This window comes from Triticum dicoccoides, chromosome 7A (genome assembly GCF_002162155.2).
Source record: "Triticum dicoccoides isolate Atlit2015 ecotype Zavitan chromosome 7A, WEW_v2.0, whole genome shotgun sequence".
Taxonomy (NCBI): Eukaryota; Viridiplantae; Streptophyta; class Magnoliopsida; order Poales; family Poaceae; genus Triticum; species Triticum dicoccoides.
The window spans coordinates 548,598,505-548,615,383 of NC_041392.1; the positions used below are offsets into that span (position 1 = coordinate 548,598,505).

A 16,879-nucleotide genomic window follows, 5' to 3' on the forward strand; every position below is an offset into this window, starting at 1 on the left:
TTTATTAACTAATTTAAGCAGATTAGAGTTTGGGGAAACTTCCTTTATCCTCATCTACAGGGCGATATTGGATAGCAAATCAAGTACTGTTTCCACGACATACTGTTCCAATGAGGCCAGTTTTTTAAAATTTCAAAATTCATCAAAATTCATATTTTTACATTTCAAAAAAATCTGGAAAAAATAATAATGCACAAATTTGTAAATTTTCAGGACGAAATACGTTCAAATGAGGGCTGTGCAAAAAAGATAAATCTAGGACTTTTTAACACACGATACTATTTATCCACACAGGCCATAAATTTATCTTTTTTGTACAGATCGCATTTTAAGGCATTCCATCCTGAAATTTTACACATATGCGCATACCATCCTTGTTTACTTGTACAAAAAATTTCAGATTGTTTTGAAACTGGAAATTTTAAATTTTGAAATTTTCAAGAAAAACGGGCCTCCATGGAGGCCGAGAGCCAAAACACCTCACTCATACTGTAGTGCATATTTATAACCATGCACAGATACCGTCAAAAGCAACTACTCCCTCTGTATCGAAATATATGTCGTTGAAGTAACTGTAGTTCAACTTCTCCAGCGACGTATATTTCAGTACGGAGGGAGTACATAGACATTGCCAGGATCCTTCATGTCTGGCCAAGAGAGACCTCTTCCGGATACGAGCAAATGAAGCGGATCTTCACATGCTCAAGTCCTGAGTATTCACACGCCACGCCCACACGTAACACTGGGCAACAATCTCAACTGTTGAACTCCAAGAGAAGACGCTCTCCGGTCTTGACAGGTCGGCCGGTGCCCCTCTGTCCACAGTCAACGCCTCGTCCACGCTGGGATATCATGGCGGTGTTGCCGTTATTTATTTACATCACGACAACACTGCCATGTGACACTGACACAACACCACAACTTAATTTGGTCTGACCATTGTGGAGAATGGCCACCGTTGATCCGCGAACATTTTTACATACAGAAAACAACTGACGGGTTCACCCGCGATTACAAAACCGAACCAAGCGACACGCGTAGGGTAAATGCAAAACTCGTAATTACCCAGCACATATCCGGGTGGGGAAGCAGATCTTCTTGGAAGCCGGTTAATATTTCCAGTCCAGTTTGTTTCCCACAAGCATGCGCGACCACACACACTTACAAAGCGTTCGACACCAGTCGTTGTTCATCGCGATTCTATAATCACTTGTAGTAATGGACACCGCCATTTTTACAATCGTCACAACTGCCCAGTAAAACATCCTTGGAGCTATTCTCAAGACCGCTGCCCCTAGAACCAGGCCAGGCAGTTAGTCTTCAGCCTTTGGCATTCATCAATCAAAAAAAAAAGAGTCTTCAACCTTTTAGCCTAACTAATAGCTCCCTCGATCGATGACTTCAGCCTTTGAACCTCGGCCAAGAGGGAAGAGTTCATCTCACAGGCATCCTTCAAGATCTCAATCCTCCGGCCAACTTCATCGCCGTACTGCGAATCCCGTGGGACGCCTTGCAGAACGAGACCCTGGAGCATAGCCTGTCGGACGGAAATTTTTTTTCCAAAACACCAGAGGATGAGGAATGATTAGAAAATTCTATATGTCAGCAGCAGCACAAGGAGTTCACGTTGTTGAAAACTCAAGGGGGAAAGTTACCTCGTGGTGCTGCTTCTGGGAGTAGCACCGGAGGAGCGACTTGACCATCTTGTTGCGCACTTTGACGGAAGCACCACACCGGAAAATGAAACCAGACAGATGATGCTTCGCTAGTGTGAACGACATGGAATCCCTCCGGGCAGCCTTGTCCAGGATACCAGATGTCCATGATTTGGCGTAAGACTCCAAGATTCCTTCGTCATCCTACAAATGAAATTCATAAATATGAAAGGTCAAGCCATCACTTCTTATCAGACATCTAATAATTAGCACAAAAACAGCAACGAATCATGTGCTCTTTGCATGGTCTGTGTTGTGCAATGAGCAAGCACTAGACGAGTTAAAAGTAAATGATGAAAACGAATTCATAGGCCGGAAGAGAATCATAAAAGGAACCAATGAAACGATACCTCAAGAGGCTCCAAGTATCCTTTAACGTCACCAATGCATTTGTCTAGTGGAGGCAACAGTTCAAGCACATAAGCAGTAGACAATGCATTCCAGGCTGCCAGCCGAACCGTAGTCTCAACACTTCTATGCAAATAAATGGCCACTTGCCGACCAAAAATAACATCTCCATATGAGACAGCTGCAAATTGATCTACAACACTCTCCACAAAAGTAGTGTAGCTCTCATGAATTTTCTCCTTGAATCTGAGAATTTCGTGAGTGCTAGTTACTTTTACTTCTTCAGCAGTGGCCATAGATCCTACAACCTCATCATTATTAGCAGAGTGAGATCCATAATATTTCTGACATAACATGTCCAGATGCTGGCCATACAATTCTTGCAAAGCCTCAAAAACATCCTTGCTTCTATCTTCTTGAAGCAAGTCCATGTTAGTGCGGACAGAGGCAGAAAGTGCATGCATTTTCCAAACCAAAGGAACATCAAGAGATGGGGCAGCTGAAACAGCTTCCAGACCCAATAAAAAGATAAGACCAGCTCTTGAAACGTCAGCATCATCACTGCAGCAGATTGAACTTAGAATCCAATGCACAGGAAGAGGCAGTCTCTGGTGTGCCCACTCTAGAACTAACGTGCTGCAGGGGGGATTTATAACTTCTGTTAACTCCATTTCCTCTTGAATCGTCTCCAACATTTCTGGTACTTTTGGCTTATTTATGGCACTGTTGTTTCTTGCATGTTTGTCTGGATTCTTCTTCTTGATGGCCAACCATCTGGATCTGAAATGTGAATTTAGCACACTGCTAAAATGCTGATACTCATCCTCAGTTATGTCCCACTCAAAAGTTTTTGGTAATTTCATTTGAGAAGCCAGACAATGTATGGAAGATTTGAGACATTTCAGAACTGAAGGTTGGAAGAGGATATCAAAGGCTCTCTCCAAGGTAGAGATCTGGCCAGGTCCGGCAATCAAAGATACACCAAGGACAGGACTGATTCTCTCTGAAGCGTTGGCGAATGGATTAGTTAAATTATCCGAGTTTGCACCTTTACTGAGGGTAACAAGGCCTTCTGGCGCAGCATAGATAATTTTTATCAACTCTAGGACCAACTGTGAATCCAGTTGTGCAAGTAGGCATTTCAGAGACCAAAACCCACCCCCGCACGTCCCCCAGCCAAACCCAACACCAGGAGCTAGTCCTCCTCTACCAAACATCTCTATGTTCTTTAATACAGGCCACTGTGAGGAAATCAATGGCAACAGCGAAGTTAGAAAGTTCAACAAGTCATTATGCCATAAACTGGAAATGCCTTCTTGTAATATCTTGCCAGCTAGCCCTGCTTTAGATTCTTTGAGATGCTCAGAACTATTTGTTGTCGCTCTCTGGATCACTCTGTCAACAGAACAGGTTAGCTGCACTAATCTTTGAAGGCAACTTGTGGAAGATAGTGATGCATCAACATCACCCCAGCATCTCAGATGACAAAGCCCCTGCACCAACGATACACCACGGGACGGCAGCTGCTCCTCATGCCCGACAACTTCAGTGCACGAGAAGCTGAAAAACCCGTTAGTAATTATCCCCAGGCCAATTTTGGGGACAAAGTCCGGTATCCAAGGCAAGCAGTAACTTCTACTATCAGGAGTGCCCTCTGGTGATATTCTTTCCAATGTCGAATTAAGCATGCCTAGTACAGAAGAAATCAACAAAACCAAGCAGCTTTGCTCCGGTGTATGTGTTGTATTCTCACTCTGCCCATTGATCAGTGAACACAAGTAGGGAATATCACTTAGATGTAACCAAGACAGCGCCGAATTTATCATTGGAACTACATGACTCCAAGACCACATCTCACCATAACTGCCAGGAACTCCCATATCTTGCTTGCCAAACTGCTCCGCTGAATGAAGAAGCGGCAGCCTTTGTGCCAGAGCTCCTAATACAAGAAACGACTCTCTTGCAATTGAACTAAACTCAGAAAGAACATTGTGTTCACTTAGATTCTGGAACACTGGAGGGCTGAGCCACAGGCATAGAACAGGAAAGAAATCTGTGAAGTGTGATATGCAAAATCCATAAGAAATACAGGTTCTCCAAAACCGCAGTTGCTCGACCATCATTGCTGAACTCAACTTGCATTGTTCCTTTCCAGGTTTTATCCAATCCTTAAGGGTATAAGCCGGTAAGTACCACTGCCACATTGCCTGATGAAAAACTCCATTGTTCACAAAATTCAAGCATGTTTGTCTGTTGTATTTGGATAAAACCTAGCAAAAGGAACAAATGACTTTAGATGATAACAAAGAGACCTTCCGTTTGACAAATATAGAAGCTATAGTTAAAAAAGTGATTGTCGCATTTTAGTATGAGCAGTCTCAACAAAGAATAGCTTTTAATATGCTCATAGTGTTTATCACCTAATCTTAACAACGGGACAATCGTATTAATAAGCAACTCAAAGGAAGATTGAAGATCCACCAAATAGTTTCTGCGTCAGTACATGCATTGTGGAAGGGGGGGTTGATTGGTTGACATAAGTTGCAAGGGCAATACTAAAACAATACAATTCCTATGTATTCAGATCTCAGAAGCTGCAAACAAAGAGGAGACCTCAAGATGAGATTGTTGGTTGTTAGTTGACACTAGTCAATGTGTACATGCAATGCACGTTAATTTAGAAGTATATTAAGTGCATGCGGATATTAAGTAGGATATTATGTACATGTTATTATGTGATTAGCACTATTTTTGGCATGAAATTAACTGCACGCTAAACGTGTTGAGCGCTCGACATAGAAGCAGTCTAGGTCGTTAGATTGACATGATTTGATGGCCGAGATTAATTGGATCTGCCCCTTTGGGTCTTTTTGTATTGGTATAGATTAAAAAGTATTAACTCATTCAAGAATCAGTTATGACAAGTGACGAATGAGCCTTTAATTTTGAGTTTTGAGATCACTGATACAAGGTGTTAAAACACTTACATCCAACAGGACACCACTTTTGAGTTCAACTAACAATAGACAATTAAGCAACAAAATCAGAATAGATTACTGGGAGAAGCATAAGTAGATCTAGTTATAGATCAATGAAAAGCAAGGATGATCAATAATGAAATACTACACTACCAACAAAATGCAGCTTCAGGTGTTAACCAATATGAACATAAAAACACGATATGCCAATATACGATGACAGATATTTATCATGTTACCCTATAATATGAGATTGCCTTAGCAGCAAAGATACCTTCAACAAAGTAACCCCTCTGATCATTGACGAGTGAATTTCCTTTGATCCTTGCCTGTCCAACAGCTTGACAACACATTGAACAAGCTTTGTACAATTCAAGATGGCATCAGCAGATTGCGGAGAGTGTCTGGCTAATGCCACAAGAATTGAAACGAGATAATCTTTTTGAATTTGGGGCGGGTCCATCTGAATCAACAAAGAGGTACAGCCTGAATTTAAGATCCTTAATCATGCTCACCAGTTTCCACAATAAAACTAAAAGATTGACAAAATCAAATCAAATAATTTGTTCAATTATCTGAAAAACAGAGCTTTGTAGCTTAGTAATAGAAGTGCAATACAAAGTCATCTCTATGAAAGAAACAATCCAGGCAGCACATGCATGACCCAAAAATTGTTCCAAGAGGTAATATATGCTATTGGATGGTAGGAAAGAATAATGTTCAGATGTTTGAGTTAGTACTATTGCACACCTACAACTGCCACGTGGCATACAGTTCTTAGAATACAAAGGATATTTATATTATTCAAAGGGTAAACAAGTTAATACTAGTGGAACAGGAGGTGCTGTGCTAGAGGCATATAATTGATATTTTAATGAATATACTCCCTCCGTCCCAGTACAAAGTTGAGACACTTATTTTGGGACGGAGGGAGTACATAACAAGTATTACTATACAAGACTGAACAAACTTTGGAGGGGGGCGGGAGGCCTGTTACTAATAGACAACACAGTTCTTTGCAAATAATTTGGAGCAAATGCTTTTGTTATTCTAGTGAAATAAAAGAAGGCACAAAGCTCTATGTCTGGCTGAAAGTCTGTATGGTTGTAAAAGAAACACGCTGGACAAGAAAACTCAAAAGGTAAAGATTGACCTCCAAAAGGGAGCAGATACGCGGTAGGATTCCCATTCTAATAAGACCAGCAGCAACGTCCTGTCCAGACACAATAACATCATCTTGAATGGTGTGTTTCTCGTCACTTTCTTCTTCTTCTTCATCTTCACCATAGTGTGGAAGTATATTGGATGGTTTTGTGTTGTATTTCCAAAAACCCCCTTCAAGAAAACCTCCATCCACGTCAGGTTTGCTACGAAAAACAGGAGCTGTGCAGATATCTTCCGTCTTATTTATTAATTTCTGCACGTGCGGGAGATCAGCTATATAAGACTCAAATTTGTAATAAAAAAAGAATAGACTGTTAAGGGAGTTACCTCTGAAAAATCAAAATATGACTCATTCATGTCATAGCTCAACATAACATTAATAACTTTAGCGCAAGTCAAAACTACAGACTCATGGTTATCATCCAATGCCATCCTGCAAATGTGTCAGTTAGCGACAAGGTGGTAAAACAAAATATAGAAACAAAAAAGATATATGGCATGACAAGGTATCAAATTGATGCCTTTTGACTTACAGAAATACCATGCAAAATATCTAGGTACTGCTGGTTGTGTTAGGTTCTTCTATGATTTCCAGAATTTGGTTATGAGACTTAATATGACTATAGTAGTTAACAACCTCGTAAAAATAATATACCAATAAAACGTCTAAGTGCAAACAGAAAATATGAATGGGGAGGGAGGAGTATAAGAGCATCCGCACCCCAGCGCCTATAAATTTGATGTGCTACAGTGGACATTTCTGTCTTCTCTTTCCACTCACCTTTCTTAGCTCTTTAGCCACATCCCTTAGCACACCATCTATAGGTGCTAAGGAGTCCAATACCTATTCAAATATAAATCTATTTTGCTTAACATTGGGTGCTATTGCTAAGCTTTTTAACCTTAGCACCTACCCTCACATGCACTAGCACCAGCGCTAGCCAATTTCTATTACTATTACTATTAGCATCCAGGGATGTGGATGCTCTAATAAGGTTAGGGGATAAATACATTAATATCATCTTGTAAATCACTGATAGTTTATGGATGAGATCACTTTAAACTATTACTAAAAGCTTTTTAACCTTAGCACCTACCCTCACATGCACTAGCACCAGTGCTAGCCAATTTCTATTACTATTAGCATCCAGGGATGTGGATGCTCTAATAAGGTTAGGGGATAAATACATTAATATCATCTTGTAAATCACTGATAGTTTATGGATGAGATCACTTTAAACTATTACTAACACTTACTACTCTCTAATATGACAACTAAAAATACGATTGTTTGAAGCATGCATTTTCAGGCATAGATGCAGCTATTTAAAATGTCTTGAAGGAAACTAAGCACATCTCTGTGGTACATGTTACGTTTGCTTGACTATACTTGATAGGATCGTGTAGTACATGTATGCTCAGTGGCTCTCCCCACTATGATGAACTAAATAACATTGTATGGCAACAATAAGCAAATCTAAAATGAAGTTATCAGCTCAGAAATAAGTACCTTAGAGAAAGAACCAACTCTGGTTCGGGGCCAAGGGCATAGGCCCAAACTGCTTGCCAATCATAAGCTTTCTCGGCATAATTAGCTCCTTCCACATTATCAGCTAGATCCATCTTATGCAGGTTGTGCAATGCCCTATTCAGAACAGAAGCGAGAAGCTGCAGTCCTAGTACACGCTGTCCAGGAACCTATAGTTTGAACAGTAAAGCTGAATTACATAGTGTTTCTACATATTTCTGGGTCACACTTCAAGAATTGAGGCAAAACTATGAAGGACTTCTTCATAAACTGAGATTTGTGAATTCATTGAAGCAGGAAACACTGAATACCATCCCTACGCGCCCACCCCTGCAGGTGGTCTCAAGCAATCTGAATATGAGTTATGTTACAACCCCTATCTTTTACTTTGTCTGTTTTATATACCGATGATTAAAAATTACCACTTTACTAGCAAGTGATTCTGGAGAAACAAATTAATGGAATAGCCTCACCGATCAGTCTAGCATAATAGCCAGTATGCCATTTCATGACAAATGCATGCAACCTAAGTAGTAAAAGTTGAAGTTTAACAACCTATCCAGTTGGATGTGGAATGCATGCAGATCTTGCATTTGCAAATTTAGCAAGACCTACCAAGCTTGGACAAAAATTTATTAAAATATGTACCACACAATCAATTGTGCATAACATGAACCCTGCAAAATTCAAGAAGAAATCCATATATGTTCCGATGTTCATGTTGCTCGAATTTGACACTGAATACAGCTAAACACTAAGTCTGTTTTACCCATCCACCATGTGGTAAAGTTTTTAGAACAAACCATGCTCCTGGTAAGTGCCAACGCCTCATTGATTGTGTAACCAACAGCAGCAGGGTCTCCCTCTGTTCGTAGGAAGTCACGCTCAGCTACGCTTTCTCCATGGGTCTTCTTGCCTACAAGCAGAAAAGACAAGCTGATGCCACCCCAAGAAGCTAAACTCAGAGATGGCAAAGAAGGAAGAAATTTACCATCTGATTGCTCCTGAGTAGATTGAAATCCCAGAATATCTCCATCTAATGCAAACCTACACGACCTGATCCGCTCCACTCTCTCACTCCATGCCTTCCAAGAGTGTGCACTCTGCTCACCAGCAGTCAAATGCTCGCCTGGAATAGCCTTTGCAGTCTTCCTTGGCCCTGAAGTTTGCCTACTTTTATCCTTACCCTCATCTTTCTTGCCACCAGACTTCTCCCTCCCCCGACGCCTCAATACCTCCACTAGAGCTGGATCCATCCTATTCAAAATATCTGCCTGCGCCTCCGCTATCTCCTCTGCCGACATCCCTGCCAGCCTCGCTGTGTTCTCTGCGTTAATCTCTGCTGCGATCGATGGCGCCCCATCATCGAGCTGCATACCCTCTCCTCGCAATTCAGCAACCCCAGCCCCACCTTTCATCGATCCATTCTCTGCATTAATCAGCTTCTTTGACAGCACATCAGAAACCAAACCCGTCGGGCCCAATGCTTCCCTACCATTTCCGCTGTCCACCTCCATGCCATCTCCCCCCAATCCCCTCTCCCCCACCTGACCAACTACATTTGTAACCTCAACCACATGATCAATTTTCTTTGTGTTGTCTTTCTTCGCCTGCCTCCGCTTGGGGGGCACATCGTCAGCAACGAACTCTCGCCACCTGCTGAAATCCATGCCCTTCTTCTCTTTCCTCCTCACAGGCCCGGCCACCACAGCCGCGGGCTGGTAGTCCATGTCGTCCACATCCATCCCGTAGTCCTCCTCCTCTTCCTCCCCTTTCTTCTTGTCGGCACCCTTCGCCACCGGTTTCCAGTGCTGCACAAGAGCAGTTAATCAGTCGTAAAGCACAAGCCAGCACTAAATGAAGAGGAGAGGAGCGGGTTGGCGGGTTCAGGGCTGGGCTAGGGTTTGAGGGAGGGGCGACGGCGGCGGCTTACGGGGCCATGGGAGCGGTGGCGGGCGACGGGGAAGGGGAGGGCGGTGGGGCGCGGGGCGGAGGAGGGCGCGGCGGCGGAGAAGCCCTTCTCGACGATGGCGCCGACGAGGTGGGCCGGTGAGGCCACCGTCGCTGCCGCGGCGGCGGCGGCGGGAGGCGGCGCCGGGTCGAAGGGCTCCTCCACGACCTTGCGGCGCGGCGGGAGAGCGCCCGGCTGGTGCCTCCGCTTCGTCGCGTCTTCCATTGGCGGCCTGGTGAGCGGAGCGCGGCCTTGGTAGTCGGCAAGGGAGGGTTTAAGGGGAGGGAGGAGCCAAGGAGGGAACGAGGGGATTCACTCTGGTTGGTTTCTTTCCTTCTTTCTGTTTGCAATCCGATCGCCCGATGAGCTCTTTGGTCGTGCCAGCTCTTGTACAATGTATTTTTTGAGGGAAACTATAAGAGCTTTTATTCAACAAAAGCGTTCTTGAGGCAATCTGCTAGCAGACTGCTAACAAAAACGAAGAAGTAGAAACCAGACAAACATCGGTAACCGTGAGTGTGCAAGCAAATGGGCCGGTAGATTGGCTGATCTTATTGCATGTTGAACTATAAAAATATCAAAAATTAAGGAAAGCTCTCCAATTTCATCTAGGATCGGAGCCACAACAGAGGGATCTGTATGGCGAGAATTCCAAAGATTCACCAATGCCAAGCAGTCTGTTTCCATCGTCACTTGTGTAAGACCTCGAAGATTGGCAAAGATGACACCTTCTCGGAGAGCCAGTGTCTCCATAATCAACGGATCCGTCACCCCCTCGTGTGGTTTGCACCACGAACCAATAAGCCGAGTGGCCGAACGCGCTACACCTCCTGCTTCACATGTACCTGATATCGGGTCAATTGCTCCATCACAGTTGATTTTAATCATGTCATTCGCAGGTGGTCGCCAACCATGACCCGGCAGCATCGAAGCAAACTGCCTAGGTATTTCTAGTAGAGACAAATCCTCCCGGATCTTCCTAACCACGTTTCGTGAATTGAGTTGTTCTTGATCATGAACCACATGATTTCTGGAATGCCAAATGGCCCACATAACTGTAACCATTCTCGCTCGTTCTTCATCCGAAAACCTGCTATCACATACAATATCTCGCGACCAGGTATTCGGATGTACTCGAGGAAGGCGGAAGTCGAACAACGCTTCAGCTTCCCTCCAGTAGTTTCTTGCATGGTTGCAGTGTATAAGCGCATGCATCAAGTCTTCTTTCTTTGCAAGACAAACGTTACAGAGGTCTATTTTCCTTTAAGTGTTTGTACTTCATAGTTTCTTCAACTGGTAGAATTTGCCGCAGCACACGCCACCAGAACACCCGTACTTTGGGTATCACCTTGAGCTTCCACAAAGAATTCCATAGCTATCGTTCGGTCTGTGAAGTGCCGGTATCCGCCCCTTCCTCTCGAGCTAAACGATCTTTGCGAGTCACAAGAGCACGGTACGCTGTTTTGACAGAGTAATTCCCCGTTGAGTCAAGAGCCCATGCTTGGAAATCCTCTCCACCCTCATTGCGCAATGGTATGTTCAGAATGGCCTCAACGTCAGGAGCCAGAAAGTTCCCACGCACCAAATCTTGGCATCATGTCCAAGTCTCCATATTGATCAATTCATCTACAGTTTGGAGTGTTGTACTAGCTGGTTTGACCATATGAGTCATTGTAGAAGAGCCTGGTATCCACCTATCTTCCCAGATTGAGATAGTAGAACCATTACCAACCCTTTTGATTAATCCCAATTCCAGTGCTTCTCTCCCGGCCACAATAGCCCTCCAGATAGGAGAAGCGGTCTTTGGGATAGTAGCTGTCATGAAATCTGAATCCGAAAAATATTTGCTCTTCATAACGCGGGAGCAGAGAGACTCGGGATGAACCATAAATCTCCAGCCATGCTTCCCTAGTAAGGCAATATTAAAAGCTTCAAATTCTCGGAAGCCCATACCTCCAGATTCCTTTGGAGACGCCAATTTCTTCCATGAGATCCAATGGCATAGATCGCCTGTCGATATTGCTGCTCCGAAAATACCGCACCATGCAGGATGTGATCTTCTTACACACCTTCTTTGTCAAGCGAAAGCAAGACATGCTGAAGGTGGGAATGGATTGAACAACGGACTTGAGTAACACCTCACGCCCTGCACACGCAAACTCCCTCTCGGAATAGCCAAACATCTTACTTCTTGCCCGATCAAAAATATGTTCAAAAGTATCACTTGTGATCCTTCCAACAGCTGTTGGGAGTCCGAGGTACCTGTCACTGAATGCCTCAACAAGAATGCCAAGGCGTTGTTTCAGTTCAAGCCTTCTATCTGCTGGAGTATTTGGGGTAAAGTACACCGCACTCTTATCCTTATTAACACACTGTCCTGAACAAGCTGCGTATATATTCAAAATCTCATTTAGCCTGTCCGCACTATCTCCCTTTGCACTGATGAAATTAAGACAGTCATCAGCAAAAAGAAGGCGATTTATCCATGGTGATCTGCTTGAAGCTCTCACGCCTCTTTCCACAAAAGAACCATAATACTTGAGTAGGGAAGTTAAGCCTTCAGCACAAATCAGGAATAGAAACGGGGAGACCGGATCTCCTTGCCGAAACCCCCTTAAGGGTGTGAAGAATGGCAAAAGCTCCCCATTTACTCTAACTGCAAATCTGACATAAGTTACATATTTCATGATCAGTTTGACAAAGTTGATGCTAAAACCCAGCTTTAACATGATTGCTTCGAGGTAGTGCCACTCCACCCGGTCGTAGGCTTTCATCATATCAAGCTTTACCGCACACAAGTAATTTTTACCGCTTTTTCTTCTCCTCATTGTGTGTACACTTTCAAAAGCCACTAGGACGTTATCAGTGATAAGGCGTCCCGTCACAAATGCACTTTGTTCCTCACCAATAATCATATCCATCCACTCTTTCAACCTATTTGTAATCATCTTAATAGCAATCTTATATGCTACAGGACAAAGAGCAATGGGGCGATGTTGAGAAATCTATTGTGGGTGTCTCACCTTAGGTATGAGAGTAATAGAAGTGTCGTTAAAACCCAAAGGTAGCTCCCCTCCATGCAAGAAATCCAGAATGGCTAGGACCAGGTCATCTTTGATCAAACTCCAATGACGTTGGAAAAATCCCGCCGTGAAACCATCCACACCCGGCGCCTTGGAAGGCGCCATCTGGAAAAGAGCCGCACGAACCTCTTCAGGAGTGTAAGGTTTATTGATTGCATCATTCATCTCCAGAGAAACCTTCGCAGGTACAAACTGCAGCAGTGCTGACATGTCACTATATCCTTGGGAGAGGTACAGGTCCTGATAGAAAGATTGTATCTCTTCTTTGTTATCCTCTTCAGTACTGCATATGGTGCCGTCACGGCGCCGAATGCCCGAAATACGATTCACCCTTCTTCGTATAGTGGCCTGCGACTGAAAGTACTTCGTACTACGATCTCCATCACGCAGCCAAGGAACGCGAGAACGCTGCCGCATCCACATTTCCTCAAGTTTTAAAGCCTCACGCAATTTCTGCACCGTAGCTTTTTCCTCCTCTGACGGACCCCTGCCTACAGACAAAGACCGCAACCTCTTAAGCTTCTGTTGAAGATTTTTGATGTTCTTTGCAAGGCATCTAAATTCCCTTGCTCCCCACGTCCCTAGCTCCGATTGGAGTTTGGTAAGTGTGTTTGCAATACTAGAAAGCCTTGTTCCACAGCAGTGCCGACGCCACGCCTCGCACACAAAATTATCATATTCCACATGAGACAGCCATATATTCTCATATCGAAGCTGTTTCTTGCCATGTCTCCTACTATTTGCATGATCACTTATTTCCACAAGAACAAAATAGTGATCAGACTCAACTGCACTAAGACGCCACTCACTCTTGTAGCAAGAGGTCAAAGCTCTTGTACAATGTATGACGCTTGATTAGTCTCTTACGTACAAATAAACATCAGTGTTTTAAAAAAACAATTTATTTCTTTAAGCATCTCCCTAAGCACCTGGTATTGTACAAGATCCGACGGATTTTCGAATTTTTCAAAGGGGTGACGTTTTTTGAAAGTCAAATCTGGCAACTATGATATGCCTTTGTTGTTGGGGAACGCGGTAATTTCAAAAAAAATCCTACGCACACGCAAGATCATGATGATGCATAGCAACAAGAGGGAAGAGTGTTGTCCACGTACCCTCGTAGACCGTAAGCGAAAGCGTTATGACAACGCGGTTGATGTAGTCGTACGTCTTCATGATCGACCGATCCTAACACCACTACAAAAAAAGACACATCCGTGACATTTTGGGCCGAATGAAATTTTTTTTTGTCATACATATGACACTTCTATGACGATAATTGTGACAAAACCCGGTATTATCATAGATGTGGTGGGCTCCTACTTCTATGACAAAAAATCATGACAGAAAATGGGCTTTTCGTTCTGGGCGGGCCAGAGACGCAACTGCATGACATTCTTTGGGCCGTCCATGACGGAAAAACTGTGGTAGAAGCGAGGGCGAGGAAAATTTCGGGGAGTTCCCGGTTACGGTGGGAGGTCGGGGGCCGAGCGATGCGCATTTCTCTCGTACACATGCGCGTGTGTGTGCGAGGCGTTGGCTCTAACTGAACCCGAGCGAGGCGTTGGGCTCTAACTGAACCCGAGCGATTGCACTGCAGACTACACGTTACTGAACCTGAGCGATCGATCGATGGCTGTTAACTGAACCCGATCGAGCGATTCCTTCACTACTACTGCTAACTGAAGCCGATCAATTGGATGAACAGTGAGCGTTGCATGGGGGGATGAACAGTGAGCGGTGGCGTTGCCTCTGGATGAACAGGACCCCGTGAAGTGGTGGAGGGCTGGATGAACAGTAGACGGTGGATGGGTGCCCGTGGAGGGGTGGTTGAACAGGACCCCGTGGTGTCGAGGGCTGGATGAACAGTAGACGGTGGAGGAGTGCCCGTGAAGGGGTGGTTGAACAGTAGCCGGTGGAGTAGCGCGCGGTGGAGGCTGGATGAACAGGAGCCCGTGGAGGCTGGAGGAGGTCGACGTAGCCCGTGGAGGCTGGAGGAGGTCGACGGTGGAGATGAACAGTATCCCGTGGAGTCCCATTTTACGGTACGCAACACCCCTCCCGATGAACAGGACCCCCGTTTCGACCGTAGCGCTCCAACACAAGTCCGTTTCGTCCATTTTGCGGTACGCCACACCCCTCCCGATCAACAGGACCCCCATTTCGACCGTAGGAGGTTCGTTTCCTCCGTTTTGCGGTACGCCACACCCCTCCCGATGAATAGGACCCCCGTTTCGACCGTAGGAGGTCCGTTTCCTCCATTTTGCGGTACGCCAGACCCCTCCCGATCAACAGGACCCCGTTCTGAACGTAGGAGGTCCGTTTCCTCTGTTGTGCGGTACGCCAGGCCTCGTTTTCATCACCTGTTCCATCCAAGCCCTCCCAATGAACACGACCACGCATTCCGTTCCGACCCAGCCGGTTGGCTCCCACGCATTCCGTTGCCTCCCGATGAACACAACGCATTCCGTTGCCTCCCCATGAACACGACGTATTCCGTTGCCTCCCCATGAACACGACGACGACGCTGTTTCTCCGTTCTAACCCAGCCATGTACACGAGCCCTGGCCGTACGTATGCGCGAGTAGGCGTTCGAGACCCCGCCCGTATGTACACATACGTGGCCGTATTTTCTTTCTTGCACCCTGGTCGCTGTATGTACGTGTACATGCTACGTGCGCGCCTCTACTACGACACGTACGCGCATCTACTACGACACGTATGCGCCTCTACATCCACCAGTATATTTGTACGTACACGTTCGCGACCAGAATGACAACGCTACGTATGCTTCGACCAGGTGGGTCCCGACTGTCAGGCACTTCCTTGCGTGCGAAGATGTAGCTGGTGGGTCCCAGCAGTCAGGAGGGAAACATTTTTTCGCGAAATACGGTGGCCCGTCCGGTGGGTCCCCGCTATCAGGTGGAGGAATAATTATTTTGCATGTAATAAGGAGGCACTTCCTTGCTGGAGACGTGGACCCAGCTGTCAGCCTCTCCACGTATAGTCCACGTCCGATGGAAGCCATTCCTTGACCACGTTGACCACGCCGCGCTGAGAGCACCAGGGCGGTGGACGACGGCGAGGCCTAGGAAGGAGAAGACGCGGAGCCGGGGAAGACGCGGCAGTGGATGCCCACGCGTAGAGGAGTACGAGGGTTCACTGGTTCGCTGCGGTGTGAGGCTGCCGTCGCTGCAGAATAACAGGGGGTGTGGGTGAGTAGAGGGATGGTCTGGCCAGTGGTGGGAGCAGTAGGGGGCGGTGAGGCCTCCGCCGCATCGCAGCCGGCCACGGGAGGTAGGACCACGAGGCACGACCGGCGCTGGTTTGGGCGGCTGTGAAGGAAATATGCCCTAGAGGCAATAATAAAGTTATTATTTATTTCCTTATATCATGATAAATGTTTATTATTCATGCTAGAATTGTATTAACCGGAAACATAATACATGTGTGAATACATAGACAAACAGAGTGTCACTAGTATGCCTCTACTTGACTACCTCGTTAATCAAAGATGGTTATGTTTCCTAACCATGAACAAAGAGTTGTTATTTGATTAACATGATCACATCATTAGGTGAATGATCTGATTGACATGACCCATTCCATTAGCTTAGCACCCGATCGTTTAGTATGTTGCTATTGCTTTCTTCATAACTTATACATGTTCCTATGACTATGAGATTATGCAACTCCCGTTTGCTGGAGGAACACTTTGTGTGCTACCAAACGTCACAACGTAAATGGGTGATTATAAAGGTGCTCTACAGGTGTCTCCAAAGGTACATGTTGGGTTGGCGTATTTCGAGATTAGGATTTGTCACTCCGATTGTCGGAGAGGTATCTCTGGGCCCTCTCAGTAATGCACATCACATAAGCCTTGCAAGCATTGCAACTAATGAGTTAGTTGCGAGATGATGTATTACGGAACGAGTAAAGAGACTTGCCGGTAACGAGATTGAACTAGGTATTGAGATACCGACGATCGAATCTCGGGCAAGTAACATACCGATGACAAAGGGAACAACGTATGTTGTTATGCGGTCTGACCGATAAAGATCTTCGTAGAATATGTAGGAGCCAATATGAGCATCCAGGTTCCGCTATTGGTT

At 45.1% G+C, this 16,879-nt stretch overlaps 1 protein-coding gene across 1 annotated transcript; it reads right to left on the reverse strand.

Moving 5' to 3' along the window:
• Nucleotides 1-1,043: 1,043 nt before the first annotated feature.
• LOC119331829 (transcriptional elongation regulator MINIYO-like) lies at nucleotides 1,044-10,027 on the reverse strand. Its single transcript, XM_037605002.1, has 10 exons — nucleotides 9,667-10,027; nucleotides 8,725-9,544; nucleotides 8,537-8,649; nucleotides 7,716-7,903; nucleotides 6,533-6,638; nucleotides 6,195-6,458; nucleotides 5,316-5,504; nucleotides 2,066-4,333; nucleotides 1,656-1,859; nucleotides 1,044-1,537 (listed from the first exon to the last, which is right to left on the reverse strand). The coding sequence occupies exons 1-10, from the start codon at nucleotides 9,907-9,909 to the stop codon at nucleotides 1,373-1,375; spliced, it is 4,560 nt and encodes a 1,519-aa protein (XP_037460899.1). The 5' UTR covers nucleotides 9,910-10,027; the 3' UTR covers nucleotides 1,044-1,372.
• Nucleotides 10,028-16,879: the final 6,852 nt, after the last annotated feature.